This window comes from Osmerus mordax, chromosome 10 (genome assembly GCF_038355195.1).
Source record: "Osmerus mordax isolate fOsmMor3 chromosome 10, fOsmMor3.pri, whole genome shotgun sequence".
Classification (NCBI taxonomy): domain Eukaryota; kingdom Metazoa; phylum Chordata; class Actinopteri; order Osmeriformes; family Osmeridae; genus Osmerus; species Osmerus mordax.
This window is the reverse complement of record NC_090059.1, coordinates 10214132-10238797: the sequence shown is the minus strand read 5'-3', so window position 1 is coordinate 10238797 and position 24666 is coordinate 10214132. Positions and strand designations below refer to the sequence as shown.

Genomic DNA, 24666 nt, shown 5'->3' with positions numbered 1-24666 from the left:
GGACTTCAGCTCTGCCTTCAACACCATCATCCCCACCCTGCTTCAGGACAAGCTCTCCAAGCTGAACGTGCCTGACTCCACCTGCAGGTGGATCACAGACTTCCTGTCTGACAGGAAGCAGTGCGTCAAGCTGGGAACACAAATCTCTGACTCCCAGTCCATCAGCACCGGATCTCCTCAGGGCTGCGTCCTTTCCCCTCTGCTCTTCTCCCTGTACACCAACAGCTGCACCTCCAGTCTTCCGTCCATCAAACTCTTAAAGTTTGCGGACGACACCACCCTCATTGGGCTCATCTCTGGTGGGGAGTCTGACTATAGGTGGGAAGCTAACAACCTGGTGACCTGGTGTCATCAGAACAACTTAGAGCTCAATGCTCTTAAGACAGTGGAGATGGTTGTGGACTTCAGAAATAATACTGCCCCACAGGACAATTGTGGCCGACTCATCCCACCCTGGACACACTCAGTTTCAGCCACTACCCTCCGGCAGAAGGCTGCGGTCCATCAGGACCAAAACCTCACGCCACAAAAACAGTTTCTTCCCATCCGCTGCTGGCCTCTTCAACAAGCCCAAGGGCTCACACAGACTTTAACACTTGCCATATTTGCACTATGTTCCATATTTGTATTTCTGTATTTATATATTGTATATTATAGCTATTTTATACTTTATATTTTATTTTACATACCTTTCCTCTTAGTATTTGTTAGTATTAGTTAGTTAGACTTTGAACCTTTAGTATAGCTAGACTTGTTTAAACTTACACCACTTATTTAAGATCTATTCCTATATGTTGAATGTATGCACCTTCCTGCCAAAATAAATTACTGTGCAAACTTTCACGGCGATTAAAACACTTTCTGATTCTGATTTATGTTGACCTACCGGGATCTCTCCGGATACACAGGGTGCAGCCAAGCTGGTCAGAGTGGTACCCATGTCCCTGCAGTAGCCCAACACCTCATAAATGAACTCAGTATATGCAGCCCCTTCCAGCAACAGGTGATGGTAGATAAACATGTTGTTCCTTTGGGAGGTTAAACAAAAATCAATCTATGCCCTCAAATGAATTGACCACTGTTAGGGTAAAGTCCTGATTCAGGATGACACAATCTATTCTCCTCCCTGACAAACAGTGAGCTGGGGACAGACCCACCACTGATGAAACAGCCTGTGTAAAGTCCTTTGAACTTGTAATATGTAGGTTAGTATTACTGAAATACTGCTTATTCCTTGGACCAGTAGGTCATTTTAGGAACTTATTTTCCATAGTTTGAAATTCAACAAAGGAGGCTTTTTTGTTTTCTTTCACCAAAAACAGGGAATACACAAAAACTCCACATATTCAATAAATAAAATAGTTTTTATTCACCCACCCCATGCCTCAATACTTATTGATATCTTATAAAATACAAAACAATACTAACATATAACAATCGTCCTAAGAAAGTCTCAGGTGTTTCTTAATTGTTTTTCTTGTGAGTGGGACGGAACGGAGAGAGTATCTCCCATAGGTTCTTGACGACCCCCCTGCTGTAGAAGAACCTTGTGGAGTGTTCTGGTGGGGGGCCACAGAGGTGGTTAGGCACAGTGGGGTGGCAGTGCTGGCAGGCAGAACCTCGGAGCTTGTACCACTCATTGGAGGTCTGGTTGACCAAAGCCAAGTATGAGTGAAACAGGAAGTAGCTGGCCAGCAGGAAGCAGACAAAGACCAGGAAACCAAGCATGAAGACAATCCTTGGGAAGGTCAGGAACAGATGCTGGAGAGGGAGAGATGCATAATGAACCTGTATTTAAACATTGGGGTCCTCCATCTCGTTGGTGTCTTACGTCATCGCACTTGAAGGAAACGTTCAAAGTTCTCAGAAAATCCTCTTCCACCCATTCTTCCTCACCTGTATGATGAAGGCAGTCCCTGCCTGCTGATGCTGCCCTTGCTGGTCCAGGTAGTGAGCCCTAAGCAGCCCTGACCTAAGCACCGCCTGCAACAACATGTCCCCCGTCAACACCGCCATGGAGCCCGCCATGCCGCACACGCTCAGTAGGTACATCAGGAAGTAACGGGTGTTCTGGGCCCCAACACAGTTGTTGACCCAGACACAGTGGTGGTCGAAACGCTGCACACACCTGTTACACACTCCTGGAAACACACAAACACAGGCCAGGGAAGAACAGATAATAACAGTTATCTAAGCTGTCAGGATCCAATAAGTGATGATTGGCCACTCATTTTAAGCTTTAAACTCAGCACAGATTAATTCATGTTTGTCAGTAGTCAGCCCAGTGAATCAGTGAATCAGGTCTGCTCTACTTACGACAGTGTTTGGATCTGGCTGGCTTGACCAGCTGGCAGGTGGGGCAAGAAACTCCAGGGAGGAACATCATCCCGTCATACGGGTACACCTGCAGCTGGACGGCATGCTTCCTCCTGGTCACCGTGCCTACCACGGGTTCAGGAAGATGTGCGGTTTGATACCATTTTTCATTGCATCCAATGTATCTGCTAAATGTCAGTGTGATTAACCTGAATGAAATTCATTTGATTGGTGAAGTGTCAATTTTCATGTGGAAGTAGGAGTTCATACATTTATGTTGACATACCGGGATCTCTCCGGATACACAGGTAGAAGAAGATGGATTTGACAACCAGGAAGACATAGGGTGCAGCCAGGCTGGTCAGAGTGGTACCCATGTCCCTGCAGTAGCCAAACACCTCATAACTGAACTCAGTATATGCAGCCCCTTCCAGCAACAGGTGAAGGTAGATAAACATGTTGTTCCTTTGGGAGATTAAACAAAAATCAATCTATGTCCTAAAATGAATTGACCAGTGTTAGGGTAAAGTCCTGATTCAGGATGACACAATCTATTCTCCTCCTTGACAAACAAGTGAGCTGGGGACTTAGCCAGACCCACCGCTGATGAAACAGCCTGTGTAAAGTCCTTTGAAACAACCTCCGGAGCCATTTTGGTGTCCAAGGTGATAACACCTGAAAAACAAAAAGGAGAAGCATAATCTGCAATCAGTCTATCGGTCTTGGTATCCTTCAGCGTTATTACAGCGTCACACTGTGGCAGTTCTGAGAAGTGCAGAAGTCAGAGTAGCAATCATCTTACCCGAGTCACTGAGTTGAGTAGTAAGCCAAAGGGAGTTTGTTGCTGACCAGAATACTTGCAAACCAGGGCAATGCACGCCAACACCACCACAACGTAGATAGCAAACAGGGTTAAAAAATCCATCGGTCAACCTTAAAAGTCAGTGGAGAAAAGAACGGCGTGTCACCAGTTAACTCACGTTAACTAATTGTCAACAAACAACGACAGAACTGTCAGTGCTAGCTGGCACTAACAATGATACAATCGAATCAAATTACTGTACTGTAATTCAACTCCCACCATACAATACATTGGCAGAGATAGCAATCTAGTAAAATCTGCAATCTAGTAAGTTTACCTGGCAGCAACAGGTGTGTCCACTATGACTAGTAACAATCATAAAAGCTAATATGCTAGCTAGGTAATGATTTCACTGTACACACGACTCTGTATTTAAGTATTGGCAGAGATTTAGCTGGCAAAGTTCTGCTGTTTCTCACCCCAATAGCTACGCTTGCCTCTGACCTTTCAGGCAGGTTTTAATTTTCATATCATTATTTAGTGTGTATATTGAAAATGGAGCTCCCTACCCAGAACTGTACACAGTCCCCTTCCGGTTTCCTCATTCTCGCCCATTCTGTTCTGGAAGCATTGCTTTGCTTTACTTCCTTAGCATGTTGCTATCTAACCATAGCAGGCAGTCGATAGGGTATTCCAATGCTAATGCTACTAGCGGGAAGTGGAAATACTGCATGCAAGGAATTACGAAAGGGATAAACAGTACAACAAGCATGTAGTTCGACTGGAGGGAAAAATCACTGACAACAGAGCCACAATAATCCTTTTGACATTGGTAATTTCGTGTATCACAGATTATGGAACATATGTTTTTGCGCATTATGAATAATAATCTTTCAGTAATATTCTTCTACTTAATATCACGGCAACACACCGAGCCTCCAAACAAAGTGGAGACGGAAAATTTGGTTTACTAAGAAGTGCCTCTGACTGAACATCGAAACAATGACAACAAAGTCTATTCTAAGCAATGTTTCATATGTTAATTTTTGTTTGACGTTATGACTGTCTGGTTATAGATTAGCCTGTGTGTTCCCCAGTGCTGTTACTCGGCCACTCAAAGTCTGTAAGATACATTCTACAGGTCTTCAATACACCCGATGGATCTTGTTGCTGGGCTTACCTGCTTGCATTTTCAAACAGTCCCAGCACTCATGTTACAGTGTCCACAAGGTAGAGCAGCACAGAAGGACTTGCTCTTCGGGATGAGAGGAGTACAGTAGCCTATTAACACCTGGACTGTAGAAGACTACTGTACATGATATAAGGTATGCTTATAGGTATGCTTACATGATGAGTATTCTCAGTCTACTAGTGGCTAAACACTCCCAAAAAGACTGATGTGCATGTTCAGTGGTTGGCTAAACTTGCTACCTAATTACTGTCATTCACAACACATTGCATTATCTGCTATCTAAAATAGCCTATTTCTGTCTGATGATAGTGATGGTTGCTATATGAATTAATTCTTGCAAGTTTGTTAAGTTTTATTTGAATCAGTTAATGCAATTACCATATGGGAAATGGGAACTGTAGGCCTTTCCCACTCAGTAAAAGAGTGGTTTAGCCATGGACTCAACAGCCTGGAAAATGTTTTATCTCATGCTCTCTGTTACTCAGTGACATGAGTAGCCATCTTGGGTGCGTTGTAAGATGAGAGTTTGATTGAGGGGAACAGGGTCTGTTTTGGAATACAAGTTGAATTATTCAGGAGGGCTCTGTGCTCTGGAGGGTTCCTTACTGAGACATGTGCTTGTTAATAACACATACACACACACACACACACTCGTACACAACAGCCATGAGCAGGTTATGAACATGTTTACAATGGTCCAATCTGAGCACAGTGACCCTCCTAGGAGATCCACAGGTCTAACTGAAGGGGCATGTGTCCCTGAGGGGGCCCTGTGTCCTCTGAAGATTCAGCCCATAATCCCACTAATCCGCAGCAAAGTCTTAAATGTCCCCTGCTCCTTTTCAATGGACCAGACATTGAGGTACACTCACTCACGCATAGTACACGCTTACAAACTCTTCAACACACATTCAACAGCACACCGGGCAGGCAGACGCTCCAGTTAATGTTCATCAGGCTGTCTTGGATCGCCTCGCAGTGATTCTGGGCCAGGAGTGGTCCCTCTGAGAGCCACCTAGCCGAGAGAGAGGGAGCAGGAACAGAGACGCAGGGGGGTATTTATAGAAGAATGAGGCCTCACAATACCCTTTTTGGAGAGAGAATTATTAAGGAGAGGAGTGGAGCGAGCTCGTCCCAGATTTCTGATTAACACTGCGTGTGCGGACGGGCGCAGGGCCGGATCGGGCTGATTCAGAGGAGAGGCTCCGTAGCTCGCTCCTCCCTGACTACTCGGCTTCTCACATCATGCACTGTCACCCTTTCCTCACAACGAGGTGGGCCTGGCTGTCTGAGCGGGGCTTGATGTGGACGGGGGCGTTCTGAATCCTCGGCCCCTCTCCCTTGACCGGGGAGGCTGTGAGCGATTCAGACGTCCGGAGAGGAGATTGACAGACGGGCAGTTTGCCTGTGCTATCTCATAGAGTCTGAGACAAGATGAAGAAGTTTCTACAGCACAAGAAGGGCAGATACTCCTTCCGCCAGAACAAATCGGGTCCACGTTATCCACCCAAGGATTTCTGTAAGTCTCACTGTTTCATCTGTTTGGTCAGAGCATGTTACTGTGTCAGAGCTATGGAGCCTGCCAGGAAGAGCAGCAGCTAGCTCATATGCAGTGATGTTCGACCATCTTTAGCTCAGGAGGCAAAATTAGAGTGTTCTTCTATATTTGTCTGTTGACCAATTAATGAGGTCATACAAGTTCTTGTGCTGCAGCACATTCCATGCACTGAACTGTATGTTATAATACCTCCACAATACTGTACATTACAATGAACCCACATTGTAGATATCGTCTATTGACACATTATACACATTATCATACATTTACTGAAAAAGTCGCCTGTTGCCTCAGCCCTGTTTGTTGTAGTGATGTTTTACAGGGTCTTGCAGGCTTGAGTAGCAAGGCAGACTCGGGTGCTATAGCCTCAGTGTCAGTCTTGTCCGGGCTGTAAAGGATTAAGTTTAGAGCGATGAGCGTGCTCCGTTCCTCCAAGGTCAAATCACTTCTTCTGCGATGACTCCCATTAGCTGCTGAGGAGTTGAATCAGGTCAGTGACCCCTGAGGGCTCCACCACAGTTCAGCAGGGGAGGAGAGAGAGAGGAGAGGACACCGTGTTCTGTCGCTCCCGGAGTTTCACTCCCAGGCAGGTCCACGAAGGTCCATGAAGTGGAACGAGCGCGGCTCCAGGATTTAAAGTCTTCTTATTTCATCTGTGCTTCAGTCGTCATCTTTAAACAGCCGTCGCTGAATACCAATGACATCTTAGCTCTGTAGCCCTGGTATCCATCGACAGCTCAACCCTTCTTCGATCTCAGCTCTTTCATTCTGACACCCTTACATTTCCTGTCGCCTCTCCCATGCCCTCCCCTCTATCTCTTCAAAGTCCTCGCCATGCCATCAACCAATCAGGGCTGGCCAGAGGAGTTTGGCTTCCAGCTAGGAGGAAGTGGTCCCAGCTACATCCTGTCTGTGGAGGAGGGCAGCAGTGCCTACCTGGCGGGGCTGCAGCCAGGGGACCAGGTGCTGGAGATCGAGGGCAACAACGTGTCCACGCTGGGCAGCCAGGCCGTCATCTCCATCGCCCACACCCAGAGGAACATCCCGCCCAGCATCGGAGTGGTGTCACGCATCCAGCAGGTCTGAACTCTCAGTTTCTCTCTGTGTTTTTATGGTCACAGAGGTACAGCCTATAGTGTATATTTTAGGATTCTATTGTAACATCACTGCTGTTGAGATTGACTTGAAATGACAGCCTTGAAATTCTCATAGATATGTATAGATGTGTGCAGACAAACGACTGTCTTAACTGGTTCTTAATCCCCCCCCCCCCCCTCTCTCTCTCTCTCTCTCTGTCTGTCTCTCTCTCTCTGTCTCTCTCTCTCCTCTGATTATGTCTCTGCCATTTACTCTATTGATTTTCTCTTCCGCCCCTAGATGGACATAACGCCAGGCCCTGACGGTCGTTTCGGCTTCACCATCGTGGGAGACTGCCCCCTTCTGGTGGAGGACTGCTCTCCCTGCTCCCCGGCCGGCCGAGGGGGCCTGCGGGCCGGGGACTACGTCATGGAGGTGAACGGCATCCCCGTGAGGCAGCACGAGATGGCGGCGGCCCTGATCAAGGCCTCGCAGGGCCGGACGCTGCGGCTGGGCGTGCTCTGTCTGGGCCCACGGCAGAAGAGGAGCAGCGGCAGTCTAGAGGAGAACCAGCTGGGGGGGAAGGGGGGCGCCGGGGGAGACGGCCTGAGGGTGGACCGCAAGCACAAGGCTCTGGAGTTCAACAGGAAGGTGAGGTGAAGGGGCGTGGAGTGGGGTGAGGGAGGGGAGGATTTATAGTCCTCACTGGGGATACTGCAATCCATGGTCGGTTGCATGTCGGTTGCTACTTGCAGCTGGGTAATCTGTGGTGGAACATGGTAGTTAATAGATAGACTACTTTAGCTACAATAGAGTTGTCCACATGAGCGTTTGTCAGCTGGCTCACTCTCAACAGCTGGCCCCCTTCACCGTGTGCGTGCTGTTAGTCTCTTCACCAGCCTGTTCCCATCCCAACGCTGTTTGTGCTGTGTTCCAGATTGACCAGATCTTGGGGGAGGAACCAGAGGTGAAGGAGAGGCTATTTGGTGTGCTGAAGCAGTACGCTGCAGAGAAGAAAGTCGATTGGCTGGCCTCGGTCCTCCCGGACATCCTGATCACTGACGATCAGCGCCAGCTCATCTCCAGCATCAGGTACCCAGCAGCCCTGGGCTTAGAAAGGTCCAATCCGTGAATTTCATTTCCTGAGATTTCATTCGCAAGCCCGTCCTCTTCATTCTCGGATTCATATTATCCTTACATTGCAATCAAAGGTGATTGCAGTCCATACTGGGCCTTTACCTCAGAGCAACTAAGCTGTTGAAGTATTTTTCATGTTTGTACGCTAAGTCATCGAACGGTTCCTACGGTTCATTCCAGGTTGGATGCAGCCGACCCCTCAATCCCCATCTCCACAGGCCCAGTGAAAAGTACGGGTAATCTGTTAGGATTTATTTGCAATGACATTGTTAACAGGCTTTTCCTTTGGTCTATTCTGCTGGGGGAGGGATTAAGGGGTCTTGCTTTGGGACCATTAATATGGATGAATCCCACAGTGCCTTTGAGTGGGTGGCCTCCATCTGCCACAAAAGATGGAGTCATGGTGGACTCACAGTCCCGTTAACTGTGGTCTCAGGGAAACTGCCGGGCTTCAGAGCCAAGGTGTAGAGTTATGTGAAGACAAAGCTTACACAAAGATGATGACACCACCCAACATCTATAGCTGCTGGAGGAGATGTGGTGGTCTCTGGTGTCTCTGCAGGAATGCTTCATTTGTGAGAAAGGCTTTGAATTTGATCTGAGGTTGAATATACAAGATACGCCCATGTCCTGAAAGATTCCTTCATTATAAACTGGACAGTGTACTCCATGCAAAACTGGAATCTCACTACAAATGCCAAAAACCCCAGCACCTTTCCTTTTTAGGTTGCGCGGATTACAGATACTCTCATGTCCGAAGCCAGGGAGGGACAAGTCGACAGCTGTCATCTGATATGAAACTGCCTGCCGTATAATCTAAATCTCTAATCTGATTGACTGCCCCCCACACACACACAGATATAAACACACACATACACCAGTGGGGAACTGGGCTAATGAGGCAGCCACACCCTAAACCCTGATCATCTGACTGAGATGAGGAGCTAAATCCTTTTCACCCAGTGCTCCTGCAGTGACAAAGAGGTAAACAATGTTGCAATGCCTTATAGGAGTCTAAGTACAGAGCAAAATGATGGTCTGTGGTTGATTAGTGATTTTAGGGGCCCTTAATAAAGGCTGGTATCCGAAGTCATGAGAACTAAGTTGAGTTTTATCGGATTTGATTTATTGTCATGAATAATGGATGAATATTCAAATCCACTGTTATATCCTTAGATTGGTTTGTTTTTACTCTGGACTCCCACGTGATGAAATGTCGTCTTATTTGTCCAATAATAGCATCCAGTTTAAAATGCCATCTCTCTCATTCTCTCTCTCTCCCCTCCCTTTCTTTCTGCGTAACTCGATGGATTTTCTCCTCATTATTGCGCTATAAGCTGTAGCTAGTCCAAGTGTGCCATTTCCTTTCTTGACAATGCACCATGGCAACTCTAGACCATAATAAATACTGCATAGGACCTATACCTTTAAACACCATATCTAAACCTGTGACTGCCAGTGGGAACCTGAACTGATGACTTGCAGTTACTTCAGTTATGTGTGATGTCAAGCTGCTAGAGCTGCTATGAGCTGTTTAGGGTGAGTACAGTGTGTTTATGGTTTTGCTTATATTTTGTTCAGTGTTTTCGAACTGGTGACACAGTAGAATGTAAACACGATATGATGCTCTGAATGAGAGAAACTGCCCGTAGTCATACAGATAATGACTGTCAAATGCCATCCATGTGTGTGTGTGTCTATGTGTGTGTCAGTGTTGACTGAAGGTTCATTCTGCTCTCAAACCTATCCTTAATGCAGTGTGAAATACACTGTCGCTGACTTCCAGACTTGATTAAGCAACATCTGTGCCTTTCTCCGCTCCTGACATATGACAGTTATGACAGCCATTATCATGTGCAATACAGCTGGTCTGTAGTCTATGTGAGTTGTCCAGGTTTTTACGACATAATTTGTTTCTGGATTGCACATACACACACAGACACAATGATAAAGTACTTGAACAGAAATAGTCTTGTCAAAGTTGATGTACTAGGCATGAGAATGAAGGAATGCATGGATGAATGGAACTGACAGGAATGTGAAGAAAAAAAACTTTGAGCAGAAGGTTGTAAACCCACAGCATCTAAAAGAGACATGCTCTGGGAGCTGCTGGAGTGAATAGCTTCACCCCAGTGACAGCTAGGTACAAAGACCAGAGAACCTTGACTCTCCGTGGAAATTCTCTACCTGCTCTTTCAGTAGAGAGTCCAGATGTTAGGGGCTGCTTTTTTGAACGACTGCCGTCTTTGTGGATGTAGGAGATGTGTAGTCTGTGTGGAATGTTCGATCTTCGTCCCCATCGGCGGCTTTAGTTTTGTGAATGACTGCGGTTGCAGTTTGTGGTGTTTAGGTGATTGTGTTTTGAACGCTGCTGGTCTCCTCTGGCTGTGATGGTCCTAGGACTGATCGAGGACCTGGAGCTCAGCAGGAAGGTGACACAGAGCCCATAATCACTGCTTGAATATCTCAGCGTGATGTTACTGCGTATGCGCAGTCCCCCCTGACTGACCAGGTGCAGGACTGAGCGGCACTCCAGATACAGCATGAGATCAAGGAGGTAAAATGGTGTCTCTCTCTCTATGGATGTTAGGACTGAAATGAGGTCTTCTAGTTAGAATGTCCTCTTTTGACAGGTGCCACCCCCACACACACACACAATCTCTCCCCTTCATCACCCCCTCCTTCCTTCATCCTCCCTCCATCTGCCTTCTCCCCTCTTGGTTATTTTAGAGCATCATTCTTTGTAAATCAGGTCACGTCATGGAAACTCAATTAGTTCTCAGAGAGATAAGGCTGTTTTGAGTTTCCTCAACTTTTCAGATGAGATGGCTGTTTGGGCAGATGATGCTCCAGGCCCCTATATGAACACACAGTTGTCATGGTGACAGTGATGGTTGTGAGCCAGAGGTGGGTCGCTCAGCTGGTAGTCTGCAGGTATTAGCTTAGCACTATGACATGTACATTTAATGGAATTTCTTTTATCATCATTTTGAAAAGCAAGTCATTTAAGACCATAGTCTTAAGTCTTAAGTATATATATATATATGTCTTTAATAAATAAACCATAAATAGGTTAACATACAGAATAACCAGCACTACACATTGGGAAACACATGTTGAGAGACCTACATATGAAGCTACAGCACATCAGTGTGTCACTACAAATACAAGGCTCACTTAGAGTTGTTGCTATTGAGCTATTGAGACACACACAGTGCATACACACTGATACATAATATACCATATATAAATATTATGAAATAAACATATATTATGAAATAAACATTTCAAGAATGTTAGTGTGTTAGTTGTTTTGGAGACTATATAGTAGGGGTGGGAATCTTTTGGTACCTCACGATTCGATTCGATTCTTGGGGTCATGAATTGATTTACAATTTTTAATCAAAAATAATAATAATAACATTACAAAAATATTTTGTACATTTGTGAATCGATGTGAATCGTTAGAAGACTGAATCGCGATTCAAATGTGAATCGATTCCCCCCCACCCCTACTATATAGACACCCACAATACAAACCGAATGACACTGAACTACGATTCAGCCAGGTGTTGAACGGCCCTTCTCCCTCATCCATGAACAGACATATGTAGTCAAGAGAATGTTCTGGGTGATATAGATCTATATTTATCCTGCTGAGTACCTTGGCAGGCTTCTGAATAGTGTCTGCCTAACATGAATATCTGCCTAATTAGTTGAACATTCCCCTATGGTGGGCAGAACTCATATCTGCTCAGAAGTTCCCTGCTCTCTCTCTCTTTCTCTCTCTCTCTGTCCTATTTGCTTGATTTAGCCGTAGTTGTTTTACCTACTGTTTCTGAATAATTGGCTGTTTTGCTTTTTTCCAGTCAGGCACATTGTCATAGCCGTGCTTTCGTTAGAAGCTCTTGGAACTTTCTGCCCTCGTCATTGTGTAATTGCTCGCTCAGTGGTTTTTTCTCAGAACCTCCGCTTTGGTAGGCCTCATTCAGCCAGGCGGCGCTGGTCTGATTCATCGGGTCGTTGGAACGTAAAATAACGAGGTGCTTGGAGGGGGTCAGCAGCACAGACTGGTGTGGGTGGAAATCAGCAGCTATAGAGCCTCCCCTTGTTTACATACGGCTGTATTTAAGATTACATCTCTAAATTGTACCACAATTCCTTTCATTTGTGGCTGAGCCGAAAATTACATTTGGATGGATGGTTTTATTTTCCTACAAAGATGTCATTAGTATTTGTACCATGTTGATCAGCTGATTTGTTGTTGTTTGTTTAAAACACTCTGTGTATGTGTGTGTGTGTGTGTGTGGGCCGCACACTTGGCTGTGGTCCTGATCACTTACTGAAACGGTTTATTTTGGTTGTCAGCTGTTGCCTTTAGATCGGTGGCACGGCATGTTCATCACTTGTGTTATGAAACACATATTGTGACAAGAGGTACAGTCAAATATTTTTCTACTGTACTTTGTGTCTATGGCGCAGATCCATAGGAGGTTTATATATGGAAAAGGGGAAAGATGACAAGGGGTGAGAGACTGCAGGAGGGAAGAGAGAGACAGAGACAGAGAGAGAGACAGAGCGAGAGAGACAGAGAGAAAGAGAGAGAGAGAGAGAGGTTGGTGTAACAGTGATTCCACGCTCCCTCCCACACCTTTCCTTATGCTGTGTTCTGGCTCTCCAACACCAAGCTGCAGACTCAGAGTGAGAACCCACCGTGACGGCACATCTGATAGGACAGGCTCAGAGTCTCCACGCAGGCACCCGTCCTCCTCTCCGTCCGTGTCTCCCTCCCTCCATCCAACCCCTCCAGCTCCTGTCTTCTCCCTCATGGTCAGAGGTCCGACCGTGACCAGGGGAAGGAGAGATCAGCTTGTTGTGTTTCGTTTTACTTTTCCTTTTCAAGTTCCTGCTCCCGTCTGTTTTCTTTTCTCTCCCGATGATATTTTGACGCTGACGCATCTGTCGACTCCTGGAAGCGTGACGCTGCCACCGACCTTCACACCCCCTTTTCACAATGGATGTTTTTGTTTCCGACACAGACAACTGAGAAGGGTTTCCGAGGCATCATCTGGGCAGCCCTCGCCAGGGAGCCCCGTAGACCCCAGAGTCTCCTCCCGTCTCTGTGCTCTCTCATGCTGGTTCTCCTCTCACGATGTTCACCAGGATCTTCATCCCCAAGAAGCACCGGCAGCGCTTCGACGACGCCGTGTCTCAGAACCTGATCAACCGGATCTGCCGCAGCAAGAGCATCAGCGAGCCGGCCGGCGCCCGGAGCAGACTCCGGCGCAGCCGCAGCGAGGACCACCCCGACCGCCACCACCGGTCCAAACGGGCCAGCTCGGTCCCCCGGGACCCCGGGGAGGGAGGCGGGGGTGGAGGAGAGAGGGAGAGGGGGATCAGGAAGTCTGTGGCAGGGACGCCAGGACATCCTCCTGTTGGAGCCAATCACAGGTGAGTACGAGTGGCGAGTGTGCTCGGCCCGTGACCCCCCACCCCCCCTCCCCACCACCTTAATCTCAACCCCTCTCTGTCTGGGAATGCTCTGACTGTTTGGCTTTGGGATTAAATCTGGAAAGTGTGAAATATACATTAATCTTGTGTATTAGTCATGTACTTGTTCTACTTTCTCTATCTAGTATCTCAGTATCTGTAACACAATATTTGATCACTTTCCTACGTCTTTGTTGTAGCTTTTATATCCTCCAGAGTTAATTAGCTAAGTTACTGTTCAGCTCAGGGCTTGCAGCTTCCTAGCTGTCCCTCTGCAACACCAGAGTGGGATTAAGATGATGCTACTGGCTGACAAACACTCCTACTACAAGCTCAGCCTTTAAGCATCTGCACAGCACACACACACAATACCACACGCACCCACACACTGCATGTTGGAATTTGTCATACAGTAAACGCCATAATCACAGAAGCTGGTGGTGTATGAGATAGAGACCTTGGTCGTACTCTGTGATTGGCTAAGCGTGTTGATGGTGGTATTAAACAGGCAGATGACCTCAGCTGACACAGAAAGCTACTTTGTTCTGGTAATCAGCTGGTGACACATTGCTGATACAACGTGACCACCTGTCAGTCACTTCTAATATATCTGACGTTCCTCACCACAGCTGCAGTATGATAGTACACACACATACACTCCCACCCACTCACACACACAAACACATGCACACACACACAGCAGTGCTGAGCCTGCAAGACATTATCACTTTCCTACATCTTTGCACACTTTCCTACATCTTTGCACACACACACACACACACACACACTCTCACACACACACACACACACACACACACACAGCAGTGCTGAGCCTGCATTCACCCTCCGTATGCAGTGAACCCTTCTGTATTCAGCCCAACTTATGTAACAGTCAGACGGACAATCGGGAGGAGAAGATGTGATTTTGCCATCTCTGTCCTCCTTCTCTGTCTGTGGTACTCCTGTTTACATCTCTCTCATTGCCTTGAGCAGTTTCTATGGCAACGGAGACAGCCTTCCCTAGAGGTGGTGTTTGACTGGGAGATGGCTGCATGGTGGTGTTTGTGTGTGTGTGTGTGTGGTGGTGGTGTTGGTACGGACATGGGGGTGGGAGGGTGGGAAAGGGTCTTATATATTCGCGTTAAGGTTGAAAACACAACTTGGTGTGAATGTGATCTGAATACACTGTACATATTCCAAACAGTCTCTCCAATAATTATGCATGGAGCACCTGTACACTCTCTCTCACACTCTCTCTCTCTCTGTCTTTCCTGTCTCTCCTTCAGGACGGTGCGCGTATACAGAGGGAACCAGAGTTTCGGCTTCACCCTGAGAGGCCACGCCCCCGTCTGCATCGACTCTGTTATCCCAGGTGGGTGCTGCAGGGGCTGATGGGAGATCAGGATGTGTTCCGTTCACTGTATCCCAAGTACAGGAAATGGAGGTGTGTCTGAGTCACTGGAGGAAGGGAAGCTGGAGGCTGAACATTCAGGTCAGACAGAATGTAAAGACTAAGATGAGTGTAGGTCATACCTGGGAGGTAAACATTGTCGATGTAGACTCCCTGGTGTGAGGAACATTGTTATTCATAGCGGCAGAAATGGAGGAGTTGTTATGGGGGTTTGCCGGATGTTTCTCTGTCTGGGTGCTGGAAGCTGGAGGAGGAGGAGGTGTGAGCGTGTGTGCGCTTGAGTGTGTGTGTGTGTGTGTGTGTGTGTGTGTGTGGTGATGACGGAGCTGCGTGCACCCACCTCCAGGGGGCTGGTGCAGGCTGACTCAGTGGGCCTCATGGAGAGACAGATATGGATCACCAGTGGGTGTATGAGATCGTGATGCACAGGCAGGGAGGCGGGGACCTCACCGCCCCCAAAATACACTCTGGTCTCGTGTCTCTCAAATGTGATTGGCAAATGTATCTATCCATCTATCCATCTATCAATCCATCTGTCTATCCATCTGTCTACCTGTCTATCCATCTGTCTATCCATCAGTCTATCCATCTATATATCCATCTATTTATCAATCTGTCTATCCATCTGTCTATCCATCTATCTATCCATCTATTTATCAATCTGTCAGTCTGTCTGTCCATTCGTCTATCTGTCCAAATATAATAATAACAACAATAAGATAATATCATGTTTTTTCTAATATTGCCACACAATAATGGCCAGTAATAAACATTGTATGGCAAAGTTCAAGTCTATGACCCTGTATGACCAGTAATGATAATATTGATGTACTTAAATTTACTACATACTTTCCTCTCATAAATCCTTCCTTCCGTCCACAGACAGCCCTGCAGAGGACTGTGGACTCAAACCTGGAGATCGGATCCTCTTTCTCAACGGGCTGGACATGAGGTTAGTTAGTGTGTGTGTGTGTGTCCGTGTGTGTGGGCCGGTAATCTGATAACGATACAGCTGAAAACGAATGTATAAATTGGTGTTCATCCTCGGACTCTCACAGTCATCAATACATTTCCTGTAGCCTCAAGACTTACCCACCATCTCTTCACATAAGTCCACCTCTGCAGTCATTACGATTCCAGGTAGGAGTGAGGAGCAGAGCTACAGAGGCGGTCTGTATCTCCAGGAACAGGGCGAAGGTCAGGGATGGAAAATGGGAGGATGAGCTGTCAGAGGCAGCGAGGGCAAGGATTGGTTAGAAGCAGTTCTCCTCAGTATTCTGTCGTTCATTACAGACATCATATTCAAGCCAGAGAAGGGAAGGTTGGAGGATGGTGAAGGATAGGGAATGTAGTGACATCTGACTCAGGTTCTCCAGAGGACAGAACCAGATGTCGCCTACTTTGAGGCTTGTAGGACACACCTTCTGTAGCCTCGGGAGGTTTCACCCAGACGTTGGTTGGTGGTGAGCGCTTGACAGACGGAGGTGTCTGGTTTGTGTTCTCCAGGAGCTGCTCCCATGAGAAGGTGGTCTCCATGCTCCAGGGCAGCGGCGCCATACCCACCCTGGTGGTGGAGGACGGCCCCACCTTCCATTCCCCCTCCGACCAGACGGAGCCGGTCGACTGCACCCCTCTGGCTCCCCCGGCCGGGCCCCCGCCCCGGTCCCGCTCCCCAGCCCTCAGCTCCCTCCAGTGGGTGGCGGAGATCCTGCCCCCCAGCATCAAGGTCCACGGGCGCACCTTCAGCCAGCAGCTTGACCACCTGCTGACCGTCCAGGAGAGATACACCGTCTGCAAAGCCCTGGAGACCTTCTTCCAGCACAGGTTGGAGAGGAGGGGGGAGGAGAGGGAGCAAGGGCAGGGAGGAGGAGATGGGGGGAGAGGAGGGAAAAGGGGTTGTGGAGAGGAGGGGTGGGGTGGAAGGAGGAGAGGATGGACAGGAACAAATCACCTTAGACATGGATACTATGTCAATAAGGAGAAAAGGAGACAAAAACGGCCTTGGAGGCTTTTGATACTCTTCTACAACAAAACTATGATCTGATGCCCTTGTCTGTGTGTGTGTGTGTTCAGGAACGTGGACACACTCATCGTCGACGTGTTCCCAGTACTGGACACACCAGCCAAGCAGCTGATCTGGCAGTTTATCTACCAGCTACTGACCTATGAGGAGCAGGAACACTGCCAGGGCAAGATCTCCCGCTTCCTGGGCTTCAAGACGGCAGGTACAGACTCACTTCACTAGACCCTGGATGTAGTGATGGATGGAGTCGTCGTATATGTTGTCTGTGTGATGAGAAAGTAGATTACTGTGGGTTTATGTAATCAGTTGGTGTGTAACTACCTTGTGTGTAATAGTATGGATTGATGTTGTTGTTTGGAGTTATGTAAATACTGTAACTGAGTATTACATAATGCAACTTTTCCCTTGATGGTTCTGTAGGTAAATAAGTAATTACGTTTACATGTATAAGCAAATAACAAGTGAGCTTAATGAGTGTGTGTACGTTTGTGTGTGAATGTGTGTTCGTGCGCGTGTGTGTGTGTGTGTGTGTGCGCGTGTCCACAGCGGAGCCTGAGTCAGAGGGGCTGTTGGCCCCGGAGCACCATCGGAGGAGCAGCTCCATGCGCGTGACAAGCTCCTCCCACAGGAGCAGCCTCAGAGAGAGGAGCTCCGACGACTGCATCATCGGGACCCACCTGGGGATGGGTACGCTGCCTGGGAGGAGGGGTGGAGGAGAGGGAGGGGGCGGAGGAGGGGCTGGAAGAGGGGGTTTGGAGGGACACAAACAGGAGGATGGGAGGAAGGAAGGACGTGGCTGCTTGCACATACATGACTGGTAGAACACCACAGCTGTCATCCTCACTTGGATGGAATCCTAACTGAAGATTTGCACAACACGATTGGTTGAGGATTCCTATCTTAGTTATGGATTCATCCAAGGATGATGTGATCTTCAGCCTAGTAGACCGTACAGGTGTCTATAGCTATCTTTGATCTGTACAGGTGTCTATAGTTATCTGTGATCTGTACAGGTGTCTATAGTTATCCGTGATCTGTACAGGTGTCTGTAGTTATCTGTGATCTGTACAGATGTCCATAGCTATCTGTGATCTGTACAGGTGTCTATAGTTATCTGTGATCTGTACAGATGTCTATAGTTATCTGTGATCTGTACAGGTGTCTGTAGTTATCTGTGATCTGTACAGGTGTCTATAGTTATCTGTGATCTGTACAGATGTCTATAGTTATCTGTGATCTGTACAGGTGTCTGTAGTTATCTGTGATCTGTACAGGTGTCTGTAGCTGTGACACACTGCAGCTGTGCTTCTGCTGTCTACTGCTCCATCCTCATAGCGCTGTCTCCCTCTGCTTGTCCCACTCTGTCTGTCTGTCTGTCTGTGTCCACCTGTCTCTCTGTCTGTGTCCACCTGTCTGTCCGTGCCCCTGCCCATGTCTCTCTCAGGGATCCACGTGGAGCCCTCGGAGACCCCTGAGGAGAGGCAGTGTGGAGACGGGACCTCCTTCCCAGAGTCCCCCGACCTCAAAAACGTGGGTAGAAGCTCCACACAGCATTGCTCCATCCATCCACCCGGTCTGGACACACACCAGATTCTAGACCATGTTACCTGTGCTTTCAAACTCACCTTCATTTGAAAGTCTGCACAAAAAAAAGACTCTCATTAACGGACAGTTGACCTTAGCTTGGAAGCTAAACGCATTGAAAACCTTAGATTGTTTGGACTTAAATGCGGATGTGGCCCCACCAATGGTTGACAAAGTTTGTGCATTAATGAGTAACAAGCAGACCTTTGAATAAAGATGTGAAGTGCCCCAGTGTGCTAACTGCTTACACCACGCCCCACCTCCAGATGTCAGGTGTGTACGCGGAGCTGGAGGGCGTGTACTCGGGGAGGAGTGGGACGGCGCAGCAGACTGGCTCCTCCCCCGACCCCGAGGGGCGGGGCCAAACACACTCCCCCCTCATACACGCTAACACAGGTACTACACTGCTGCTGCGCTAGCACACACCTACAGTACACGCACGCACGCACGCACCCTGCAAGCAGTTGATGATGCTTTCGATTGACCCTGTTGCCACAATAACGCACAACCAACCCGTGACTTCAGACTCTCATGAGTTCCAGTAAACAGGAGGCCTCCTAATCACTGACATTTCTGATCAGACAGCAGGGATTTATGAACCAGATGGAAACAATGCGACCAGCTGTAGCTCAGCAGTTTGGACTCTGCAGGAGGTGCCTCTGACTCAAGCAGGTTGCCATCTTGCTTAAATGCTGTGTCATATCCCCTGCACCACCCCCCCCTCTCCCTCCCTCCCTCCCCCAGGGAACCGCAAGCCAGGTCCGTCTCTGTCGTGGAAGGAGCCCCTCCCCAGCCCGCTGTATGAGTTCTACCACCACGGCACCCTCCCCTCCCCTGGCAGCACCGACTCCAACCCATACGTCAGCCTGGAGAGCCCCCCGGATGACCCGTCCAGCCCGCTGTCCCGCCGCAGGAAGCTGTTCACCTTCTCCCGGCCCCCCCGCAGTCGGGACACCGACCGCTTCCTGGACGCGCTGAGCGAGCAGCTGGGACACCGAGTCACCCTGGTGGACGACTTCCTGCCTGGAGAGAACGACTACGAGGAGGTGGGAGAGACTGGAGACGCACACACACACTGTACACACACACTGGACACACACTGGACACACACATACACACACATACACACACACACTTGATCAAATGTATGTTATTATGATGATCACATCACAGGCATGGACAGGTGCGCCCACAGGCGTTGCCATGGTTTCCATAGAGAGCTATGTTGCTGGGTGCACAACGGTGATCCATTTGATTATAGGGTGTGTTGAGGTCTAATAAAAAAGATGTGTGTGTATTTTTTGTCCACCCTCTTCAGATGAGTTTCCTGGACGAGCAGGAGGCGAGCTTCCTGCCTCGCCAGCTCAGCAGCGCTAGCAGCGAGGACCACAGCTGCAGCAGCGAAGACACCACCTCCCTCACCTACTCCTCGGGCTCCGAACACATCCCACCGCCCCCCCAGAGCCCTCCGCCCCCGCCCCCCTTCCCAACCCCGCTGCCCCCGCCCCCCTTCCAGTTCTCCGACCCCCTCCCGCCGGTCCGCTTCTCCCCGGAGCACATCCCCCGCGCGCGGACGTCCTTCCAGCCCCATCACCCCATCATCCCCCCTCCGCCGCCCCCTCCCCGGGTCTTCTTGGCCCAGCGGCCCCCCCACCACAAGGTGCTGCCCACCAGGGAGGAGCTCCGGGCTGGTCGCCAGCTCCAGGGCACCAGGCTGTCTCAGCCTCCGCCTGCTGGCCTGGCCCCCCAGCCCTCCCGGCCCAGCCACCTCCCCCGGCAGCTCAGCCAGCCCCAACCCCTGCACCAGGCCTCCTCCATCTCCCCCCAGCTCTCCCCCCAGCCCCTCAGGCAGACCCAGCAGGTCCTACAGAGGCACCACCAGCTCCACCACCCCATCTACCAGACCCAGAACCAGTCTGTGACCCAGGGACCAGCTCCCCAGCAGCCACAGAGCCAGCCCCCCCTAACCCCCCTCTCAGATCTCCAGGCTGACAAGGTGCCACCGCCCCCTCCTCCACCCCTGCCTCCCCCATGCGAGCCTCCCCCTCTGCCCAAGTCCAGCCCCCGAGCGGGGGACACCAACCACATGAGTGTGAAGAGGCTGCGCTGGGAGCAGGTGGAGAACTCTGAGGGCACCATCTGGGGACAGGTCAGCACCACCACTAGGGCTGTAGATGGATGGATGGATAGATGGATGGATAGATGGATGGATGGAAGAATATAAAAGGATAGTTGGATAGTCATTAAGGAGAAGGTGTTGAACTGTCTAGACAATATGATAATTAAAATCCACATGCCAGAAAGGAGAATTGACATTTCTTGGTAAAGTATACTGCTGAAGCCCTTTGGAACAAGATACCATGAAAAATTAAAACCCTATTTCTGTCTGCATCTGCAAGACTAAATGTCAACATTGCCGATGCACAACTACAATACTTTTTCATAGTGGTTGACATTTAGACAATAGAATAGGGAGTGAAAGGAATGGTAGCAATACCAATTTCTCTCAATGCCAACAAATCCCTCCTGTCATCTCTTTCTGCCTCTCTGTCCTCTGCCTCTCTCTATGTCTCTCTTTTCTTGTTTCTCTCTCTCTACTTCTAGCTTGGTGAGGATCCTGACTATGACAAGCTGAGCGACATGGTGAAGTATCTGGATCTGGAGTTGCACTTTGGTACTCAGCGCAGTTCCAGTAAGTTCTTCCAAACTTCTGCCCACTGCTCAATCTCACCATGCTCACTGTACCCTGTCATGCCGTGGTGCTATGCTCATCGAGCCTGTTGTTGTGTTCACAGCCCAGCTTGTTGAGACTCATGTTGACCATAATCCTGTTTGGAGCTGCTTCATCCAGCTCCTCAGCACACTCATTCTCCATTCAGGCACCATCTCCTCCTCCTCATCCACCTCCTTCCTCCTCCATCTCCCCTTACTCATTCTCCATCTCCAAACTCCTCCTCTGTCACCCTCCACCTCTTTCCCATCTGTCACTTTCAGTTCTCTCCCTCTTAAACCCTCCACGGTAGTGTGTGTGTGTCCCTCCCCTCCTGGTGCCTGGAGAACCTGTGCTGACACAGTGATTAAACCTGTCAGTCTCCCCTCCAGAGCCAGCCTTCCTGCCGGAAAGCTTTAAGAAGAGGGATGTGGTGGAGATCCTGTCTCATAAGAAGGCCTACAACGCCTGTGAGTACCGGGGCTGGGGCCAGGGCCAGGGCCGGGGCCGGGGTTGGGGGTTGAGGCTGGTGTCTCCAAGTAAAATGGTACAGTAAGTGGATGTATTCCCACCGTTTATTTGAATTTTAAATGTGTAAAGGGTTTGCCACAGGCCACTGCCTATACAGAACATAGTTTTTTATTGTACCCGTGTGTACAATCACTTGAGTCCTATACTTTGCACAGCAATAAAGGGTGTCCTCTACACCCTCCTCTGCCCCAAGCCATCCTGATCGCCCATCTGAAGCTGTCTCCGGGGGAGCTGCGACAGATCCTGCTGACCCTGACCTCAGACCGCCTGGAGCCCGCTCACATCAAACAGCTGCTCCTCTACGCCCCCGATGATGACGAGGTCAAGCAGTACCAGCAGTTTGACCAGGACCTCACCAAACTCAGCGAGCCTGACAAATTCATCTTCCAGGTAATCAGATGGAGCAACACTCCACAAAACGTGAATCCCTATGCTACAAGACTCAATACTACAAGTTTGATTCCAAAACGTTTTTCCCATGAGATCTGGCAGGTGGAATAGTTTAAAATGCCAGTTCGAACACTTGAACTCTCCGATAGGCAGTTACAAAACGATCGTAACCCTAAAACGGCTTGTAACGACTGTGGCACTTGTGTTTGTGTGTCAGATGTTGATGGTACCTGAGTATAAGACTCGTCTGCGAAGCCTCCACTTTAAGAGCACCCTGCAGGAGAAGACTGAGGAGATGAGGGCGGGGTATGAGTGTATCTACAAGGCCTCCGTGGAGCTTCGGACCAGCAAGAAACTGGCCAAGATCCTAGAGGTAACATCGCTCGCTCATTGCTGGAATTATTGATTGGCTGACTGGTTGGTGGCCTGGTTGTGGTCTGTTGGTTGGTAAGATGGATGTCTCTGCCCACAGTTTGTTCTAGCGATGGGAAATTACCTGAATAACGGTCAACCCAAGACCAACAAGACCACTGGCTTCAAGATCAACTTTCTCACTGAGGTATCTGTACGAACCCTGACTGTGGAGTCTTGTGTTTGGTATTAGAGTCTGTATACAGAGTAAGACTGCGATTCTATCTAACTATTTCTTCTACTTTTCCTTCTGCTTTGTAGCTGAGCACCACTAAAACAGTGGATGGAAAATCCACTTTCCTGCACATTCTGGCCAAATCACTATGCCAACACTTCCCTGAGTTGCTGAACTTTGCCAGGGACCTCACAACTGTACCGCTGGCAGCCAAAGGTACAGTAACACACACACCCAGACTCACTCTCCCTCCTTCCCGACTTTAATTCCTTGAGGTCACTTTGAGATATGTGTCAGAAAACGTTCTAAAATCCCTTTGAGTATCTGGAAAGGCGTAGTTGTACATTGTTTTTTCGTTTGTTTTTTTCTCCAGTGAACCATCGAGTTCTGAAGGTAGAACTGAATGACATCCACGCCACCATCCAGGAGATCAGGACGGCCTGCGTGAAGATCCCTGCTACACCCGAGGACCACTTTGCCAGCATTATGAGCGTATCCTTCCACCCATAAATAGTCCCTCAGAGAAGGTTCTCCTCTTTGACCAGTAGAAAAGTTGATCATTGGTAGCTTGGGTGCTACTCATTGGGACTCAGGTTGTATAACACAAATACATCAGAATGGTAACAACAGAATGGTGGATTGGAAGTCAAATGTGACCCTAGTTTGACCCTTGACCCTGGCGTGGCAGGGCTTTCTAGAGAACAGCCACCCAGCAGTGCAGTCACTGGACTCGCTGCAGCTGAGGGCCATGGAGGAGTTCTCCAAGGTGGCATCCTACTTTGGAGAAGACAGCAAGACCACCTCCACGGAAGCCTTCTTCGCCATCTTCGCTGAGTTCACCTCCAAGTTTGAGGTGAGACATTGGATGGCCTTTCAAAAAACTGATATGTGTTGGTCAAGAACTGGAATCCTTGCGATTTCTAAAGGACGTTAGTAATCACAAATGTCCAGGGTGTGCATTTCTAAACTGTTACAGACTCAATTGTAATGCATGGCCCTCATACATATTTCTGTTTCCAGAGAGCTTTGACTGAGACACAGGCTACAGACAACCCTCGCAGTCCTCGACTCTCCTCCCCCCTAGCCTGGTAAACACATCCAGTGGAGTTCTCCTTTCTAGCCAATTGTCTTGCTAGCCAGGATGCCACCGGCCAATCGGCTTCTCTCCTTCACTCTGCTCTCCTCAACCAAAGTGCCAAGATCACACAGAGACACTGAGAACCACTGGGACAGAGACCACGTGACACTACCAGAAATATATTAAGAAAGACTCCAGAATACATAATTCTAAGATCATATGATTTTATATTTGATATGACTATATTTGAAATAAAGCGCTTTGATATAGGCTCCTGAAGTATATTAGACGTACAGTATATTAGGCATGAGATGATTCAGAAGCACCTGAATATATCTAGAATTGACATGTCTGACAAGTGGACAGGTGAGTCAGTGGGTTGAATATTTACAGACATGCACAGTGAAACGACACACTGTAGATTTACATCCCATCATGCTGATCATGTACATCAAATCGGCTGAACTTAGCTCACCGTCAATCCTCACCATGGCATGACATGTACTTTGAGTATTATGTAATAGAACCTTTGGCAGGTTTCTGGTGCAAATGCAGCCCTTCTAACACCAGTGTCTCAGCAAAACAACGAAGGGTGATATCAAGCTAATCAGTCTCTCCTGATCCTTATATATCTTAATCATATCCATGACATCTGTCATACACATTTCACATACATTGTGATATCACTGTTTCTTTAGTTTTTAGAATTATTTCATTTATCATTTTTTTCTGTCATTATGAAACTGATGTTCCTACCCTCAACCATCTCTTGTATGAGATC

At 48.4% G+C, this 24666-nt stretch overlaps 2 protein-coding genes across 2 annotated transcripts; one reads left to right on the top strand and one right to left on the bottom strand.

Moving 5' to 3' along the window:
- Nucleotides 1-1345: 1345 nt before the first annotated feature.
- Nucleotides 1346-3783, bottom strand: zdhhc4 (zinc finger DHHC-type palmitoyltransferase 4). The gene is made up of 7 exons (XM_067244269.1): nucleotides 3688-3783; nucleotides 3119-3249; nucleotides 2918-2991; nucleotides 2603-2781; nucleotides 2317-2442; nucleotides 1897-2141; nucleotides 1346-1761 (listed from the first exon to the last, which is right to left on the bottom strand). Exons 2-7 carry the CDS (start codon nucleotides 3239-3241, stop codon nucleotides 1465-1467), a joined length of 1044 nt encoding a protein of 347 aa, XP_067100370.1. The 5' UTR covers nucleotides 3242-3249; nucleotides 3688-3783; the 3' UTR covers nucleotides 1346-1464.
- A 2919-nt stretch (nucleotides 3784-6702) lies between these two features.
- grid2ipb (glutamate receptor, ionotropic, delta 2 (Grid2) interacting protein, b) lies at nucleotides 6703-23953 on the top strand. The gene is made up of 22 exons (XM_067245183.1): nucleotides 6703-6948; nucleotides 7246-7596; nucleotides 7883-8037; nucleotides 13246-13533; nucleotides 14859-14948; nucleotides 15870-15935; nucleotides 16490-16807; nucleotides 17057-17208; nucleotides 17568-17693; nucleotides 18451-18536; nucleotides 18857-18986; nucleotides 19335-19636; nucleotides 19909-20739; nucleotides 21195-21282; nucleotides 21693-21770; nucleotides 22025-22221; nucleotides 22439-22594; nucleotides 22694-22780; nucleotides 22894-23023; nucleotides 23181-23299; nucleotides 23496-23660; nucleotides 23828-23953. Exons 1-22 carry the CDS (start codon nucleotides 6703-6705, stop codon nucleotides 23897-23899), a joined length of 4233 nt encoding a protein of 1410 aa, XP_067101284.1. The 3' UTR covers nucleotides 23900-23953.
- Nucleotides 23954-24666: the final 713 nt, after the last annotated feature.

Excerpts from the sequence above, each read along its gene's own strand:
- grid2ipb (XM_067245183.1), top strand. The coding sequence starts at position 6,703 with ATGCCATCAACCAATCAGGGCTGGCCAGAGGAGTTTGGCTTCCAGCTA. Across the intron at positions 17,209-17,567 it reads CCTGGGCTTCAAGACGGCAG|AGGGGCTGTTGGCCCCGGAG; the intron begins GTACAGACTCAC and ends AGCCTGAGTCAG. Across the intron at positions 19,637-19,908 it reads GAGAGAACGACTACGAGGAG|ATGAGTTTCCTGGACGAGCA; the intron begins GTGGGAGAGACT and ends CACCCTCTTCAG.
- zdhhc4 (XM_067244269.1), bottom strand. The coding sequence starts at position 3,241 with ATGGATTTTTTAACCCTGTTTGCTATCTACGTTGTGGTGGTGTTGGCG. Across the intron at positions 2,443-2,602 it reads GTGTATCCGGAGAGATCCCG|GCACGGTGACCAGGAGGAAG; the intron begins GTATGTCAACAT and ends AACCCGTGGTAG. Across the intron at positions 1,762-1,896 it reads GGACTGCCTTCATCATACAG|CATCTGTTCCTGACCTTCCC; the intron begins GTGAGGAAGAAT and ends CTCCCTCTCCAG.